At 45.5% G+C, this 5760-nt stretch overlaps 1 protein-coding gene across 1 annotated transcript; it reads left to right on the top strand.

The window, feature by feature from the left end:
* Positions 1–617: 617 nt before the first annotated feature.
* Positions 618–4032, top strand: H1-4 (H1.4 linker histone, cluster member). The gene has a single exon (XM_038333278.1). It carries the CDS (start codon positions 664–666, stop codon positions 1321–1323), a length of 660 nt encoding a protein of 219 aa, XP_038189206.1. The 5' UTR covers positions 618–663; the 3' UTR covers positions 1324–4032.
* Positions 4033–5760: the final 1728 nt, after the last annotated feature.

Raw genomic sequence — 5760 nt, 5'->3', positions numbered from 1 at the left:
AATACATAGGCTCATGGTTTAGGAGAGCAGAATTTATCTCAAAATGGTAAATAATCTGCTAAAGATTGAACTAAACCAGTTTGATGAACTCAAATGCCCTCGGCTCAATAGGCAGGACTCTCGGAGGAGCCTGTGTTACTTCCCCCACTTAAGTGCAGATTTGTAATAAAAATCTTAATTCCAGTGGCAAGGTTTTTGGCCACATAAGAAGCTAACCACTTGGAGAATCGACTCTGATGGGTCAGAAAACTGTACAGTCGAAGATCAGTTTATAATTTACGAAGAAAATAGAAAGTTTTGTTTCTCTGAGTTGAAATTTGCTGAGCACCGCGGGAAATATTGCAAGTTTTTAACAGAAGGCTTGATGCTTTGCTTACCATTTGAGATGTGCATGAAGCCCAAGGCTTCAGGGATCATTATTTGAGAAAAATCAAGCAATTCGAAGTAGGGAATTTTGACATTTTTGGCTTTTTTTGAGGTGTAACAAACACAACTCGGCATCCGAGAGGACACTCCGAGGCTGCCAGCGAGGCGGGCTGGACAGCGCACCAATCACGACGCAGCTCCGCCCTATATAAACGGGCGGGCGCAGCGCCGCGGCCCGAGTCCCGGCCAGTGCCTCTGCTTCCGGCTCGAGTCCTCTCTTCTCACACACGCTTCGCCATGTCCGAGACCGCGCCTGCCGCGCCTGCCGCACCGGCCCCCGCCGAGAAGACCCCCGTAAAGAAGAAGGCCCGCAAGGCTGCAGGTGGCGCGAAGCGCAAGGCGTCCGGACCCCCGGTGTCCGAGCTCATCACCAAGGCCGTGGCCGCCTCCAAGGAGCGCAGCGGCGTGTCCCTGGCCGCGCTCAAGAAGGCGCTGGCGGCCGCCGGCTACGATGTGGAGAAGAACAACAGCCGCATCAAGCTGGGGCTCAAGAGCCTGGTGAGCAAGGGCACCCTGGTGCAGACCAAGGGCACCGGCGCCTCCGGCTCCTTCAAGCTCAACAAGAAGGCGGCTTCCGGCGAGTCCAAGCCCAAAGCCAAGAAGTCGGGCGCGGCTAAGGCTAAGAAGCCCGCGGGCGCAGCCAAGAAGCCCAAGAAGGCTGCGGGAGCAGCGACTCCGAAGAAAGCCACCAAGAAGACCCCAAAGAAAGCCAAGAAGCCGGCTGCAGCTGCGGGAGCCAAAAAAGCTAAGAGCCCGAAAAAGGCGAAGGCAGCTAAGCCCAAGAAGGCGCCCAAGAGCCCTGCCAAGGCGAAAGCGGTGAAGCCCAAGGCGGCCAAACCAAAAACCGCCAAGCCGAAGGCAGCTAAGCCAAAGAAAACCGCAGCCAAGAAAAAGTAAAAATTTTCTTTGGCCAACTGCTTAGAGGCCCAACAACCCAAAGGCTCTTTTCAGAGCCACCCACAAATCTCAGGGAAGGAGCTGTTGCACTTTCTGTGGGGGCGTGGCTAAGGTGGGTGGGCTTGGCTTCGCGGTAGCAGAACAGGACCGGGGGATCCGGGTGTAGGCGGATAAGTGGGCTTGGGAGATGTGTAGCAAACCACCTTTTTAAGGACAAATGGTAACCTTCCCAGATCTGTATACAATTCATTTCGTTCAGGGCTATGAATGTAAAGCCAGACAGGTATAGAAATGAAATGGTTTGATCTTAAGCAGAGAACTTTTAAAGGTAAGGTGGGATTGTTAGTATTAAAAAGTTACTCAGATAAAGGGCCTGGCAACCAACGCCTTAATTTTGTTGCAGTTGTCACTGGTGAGTTACCCACACTGAAACAGTATCCCCTTGAAAACTTCCGTACTTCTCATGTTTAACAGCGATCGTACTTGAATATAGGCTTGCTATAGCAGATTTGTGCAGCTCAGTCCGTACTTCCTGATTGGTGACTGCGAAGTGACAAGGCAGCCAATGAAACCCTAGACCTTCAAGTGTCGTTTCCGTTCCCATTCGTGACGAAACACTAAAACTAATCCAATCCTGAAGGAAATCTTATTAACCTTATTTGAATACTGCGTAACGTAAGTGGTTATGGTGTCGCTGGTGGTGGGGTGCTTATTTATCCAAATGTTTGTTTAGTGCTCCTGTTGGAGTTAAAATTTCGTACAATGATGCCTGAGCCGACTAAGTCTGCGCTCGCTCCAAAGAAGGATTTCCTCGGTCATCAGTGCACAGGACAGCAAGGAGTACCGCCAGCTCAGCCACAAGGAGAGCTACTTGGTGTACAAGGTGCTGAAGCAGGTGCACCCAGACACGGGCATCTCTTCCCAGGCCCTTGACATCATGAACTCGTTTGTCAATAGCATCTTCGATCTCATAGCCCGAGAGGAGTCGCACCGCGTTGCAAAAAGCGACCGATCATCACATCTCAGATCCAGACGGCCGTGAGCCTGCGTGGCCCAGGGAGCTGGACAAGTACCAAGGCCGTCACCAAGTAAAACAGCCGAGTAGGCATTTTTCACTCTTGATTTCAAAGACTTTTTTTCAGAGCCGTGCTGTAGTTTCAAGTATCCTCAAACTTTTGCTTTTTTGTTTTCCCCCAGTCTGTTGGGCACGTGGCTAGCCCAAGTTAGCTTGGAATTCCCTTTTTTCCCAAGTGAAAATTATTCATATGCACTAGCATGTCTGCCTTCGGAGGCTGCTTGTGTTTGTGTGAAATCCGTAATGCCCTGGAAATGGCAGTAGCTTCCAGAAACCGCAGATTCACTGGCACGTACAAGGTCCATATAGTTAATTCGCTCTCGCTTAATTAGATACTAAAATTAACTAATGGTGTCGTTTTAAGGGTGCAGCTCTCTGTCCGGGTGCATAGATGTCCAAGTTCCTCTTCTAGAGACTGAATTGGTCATAGACTCCCAAGTTTGCTCTCTCTGAGCACAACTGAGCATGCTCAGACAATTTCCCTTAGCTTGGATCTTTTCCTCTTTTCTCCAAGCTTTTTCCTCCTATAAGGTATGTGCTGCTGAAAGAGGATCTAAGACAAGAGTTCCCACAGAAATGTGGGTGCTTGGGCATGCTTGCTTTGCAAGCGAGCCAGTTTCGGTGTGACTGGGTTTGCCTCTGGCGAAAGGGAAAGCAATCTGGGATGTTCGGGCTCTTTGTTACTGTGTCATTGACAGTTACTTAGTTCATGGTCTTTGAGCAGCTTTCAGCAAGTATGTTCCTGGGTGTCCCGCATGGTGGCGCGCCTGAGATACCCGCGAAGCAAGAAGCAAGCTGAAACCCAGGTCTCCCAGGTGTTCACAAGACAAACCGGCATCTCACAGTCGGGGAAGAGTTGATAGGCACAAAAACAAATCAAGAAAACAGAGAGACTGGGAAGGGGTGTGGCTAGGGAAAAGCAAATACACGTCAAAATCACAATATGGATCAGGATGAATTTGAAATAATTCGGGTGTGATGTAGGAAGCAGTGAACTTAAAGAAACTTCTCACACCCTCATGAACAGGTTCATATTGTGGGGTTAATTTTTGTTTAAGATATGCTTGACACCTGGATGGATAAATAGAAATCCTGATTATGTTTTTCTTTCGCAAAATAGGATGCTGGTCAGCTCAAAGGACTTGGCCTATGTGAAACCAACCCCAAACACTTTTGCCCAACCTAAACGTGGGTACTTAAGGTGCTACGTGGAGCTGTACCATTAAGTGGAGTCTTACCCATAATCTTCAGCAGCTGATGCTGAGACACCAGACAAAAGCCCTTTTCCTCCTCAGAGGCTGACCTGGAAATCCATACTGTCAGGCACAGGTGGCCTATCCCCAGATGACTACACAGAAAAGCCCAAGCTCTGAGCTTGGTTCTGGACCCGGCTTGTTTATTAATTTCCAGCATTTAGACCAACAGATGCAAGTAATTAAACTGCAGATTTAATTCAGGTTTTCTTAAGGTATTCTGTATCTTGGAGCACGAAGTAGATCTGGTACTAAATTATTACTTTGCAGTCTTAGAACTGTGCATCAATGAATGTTGTAGAAATCATGGATGAGAATTTTCTAGGGTTGATAAATTTTGCAATACTAGAAATAAATAAATGAAAAACATTACAAAATGGTCATCATGTCTTGTTGAGTCAAACTATAAGTTTTTTGTTGTTTTTTTTTTGTTTTTTGTTTGTTTGTTTGTTTTTCAAAACAGGGCTTCTCTGTGCCTTTGGAGCCTATTCTGGAACTAGCTCTTGTAGACCAGGTTGGCCTCGCGCTGATAGAGATCCGCCTGCCTCTGCCTCCCAAGTGCTAGCATTAAAAAGGCGTGCGCCACCACGGCCCAGCTTTTTTTTTTTGAAACGTTTATTTGATATATGTATTTTTTTTAACTTGCAGAGCTTCTCCTGACACAGTTTCTTAGGCTTTCGGGCTGTAACTCACTCACAGGCTACCTATTCTTTATGTGTTGAATTTATGAACTTCCTGGGGCCATCGTCTTTCTTAGACCAATTGTTCATTACTATGGTGAAGACAGCTTGGTGAGCTGTGCCCTTTCGATGGGCAACCTACTGTCTTTCTTCTTTAAAAGATGTTGTTTATTTATTAAAATTTATTTTGTAAAGTGACACTTCTTGCTGGAGTCATTGGAGGCGGATTGATACAGTGATCTCAGCATACAAAGTCAGATTTTTATTTTGTGATATGTGTGGGCCATGAATTTTAGTTCATAGCTATATGAATTAAAACAGAAGGTAAGAACATGAAATAAATTACAGCATTATTTTTCAAATGTGAATACTTTAACCAGGCATGGTGATCCATGCCTTTCATCCCAGTGCTCAGAGACAGTGGCAGATGGATCTTTTTGAGCCTGACGCCAACCTGGCCTATATAATGAGTTTTAGGACAGCCAGCAGACATAAAGAGATCATGCCAAAAGAAAGAAGAAAGAAAGAAAGAAAGAAAGAAAGAAAGAAAGAAAGAAAGAAAGAAAAAAAGGGAAAAGGAGCCTGTTTGTTTATCAATGGTTTTGTGGTTCTGCGCTGCTCTTCTTTGGTGATATTTTGAGACTGGAATAAATGAAGAGGATAAAGAATTGAAGTAGAGCTGGACCGTGGTGGCGCACGCCTTTAATCCCATCGCTCAGGAGGCAGAGGCAGGTGGATCTCTGTGAGTTTGAGGCCAGACTGGTCTACAGAGTGAGTTCCAGGACTGGCTCCAAAGAGAAACCCTGTCTCAAAAAAATAAATAAATAAAAAATAAAAAAATAAAATAAAAGTAGAAGCTTCTGCTGGTTAGAAAGACTGCAAAATGCCCTAAGATTTGCCGTGTGTAAGGGGGATAGTAACTGCGGGAACAGAGCCCAAACTATAAGTTCTTAACAAATAAAATTCTCATTGTCTAGAGGCCCTCTTCTGGCTTTCTTAGGCACCAGGCACACATATAATCCACATATATAAATGCAGGCAAGACATTTATACACATAAAAGAAAAATAAATAAATCTCTGAAAGAAAAAAAAGAAGTCCAGTCTATATAGTGGAACCCTATCTTTAAGAAAGAAAGAAAGAAAGAAAGAAAGAAAGAAAGAAAGAAAGAAAGAAAGAAAGGGAAAAGGAGGAAAGAATAGATGGAAGGGGAAACACTGTTTGTTAGTCCCTAGTGAATGAGATCACAGGAAGAGGAAGAGTGGACGGAATAAGCAACACTGGTCTGTGGAGTTGTAGCTCAGTTTCTTGCTTACTTGCCTACCATGCATGAAGTCCCTGCGTATGACTCCTGGCATTGCATAAATGGAGTACAGTAATGAATGCCTTTCTACACAGAGTTCAAAGTTAGCCTATTCTGTCTTTTTAAA

The sequence above is a fragment of the Arvicola amphibius genome, chromosome 6, assembly GCF_903992535.2.
Source record: "Arvicola amphibius chromosome 6, mArvAmp1.2, whole genome shotgun sequence".
Classification (NCBI taxonomy): domain Eukaryota; kingdom Metazoa; phylum Chordata; class Mammalia; order Rodentia; family Cricetidae; genus Arvicola; species Arvicola amphibius.
This window is presented reverse-complemented; position numbering and strand designations above follow the sequence as displayed.

Bases quoted from the DNA above. Each gene is read 5' to 3' on its own strand.
- H1-4 (XM_038333278.1), top strand. From the start codon at position 664: ATGTCCGAGACCGCGCCTGCCGCGCCTGCCGCACCGGCCCCCGCCGAG.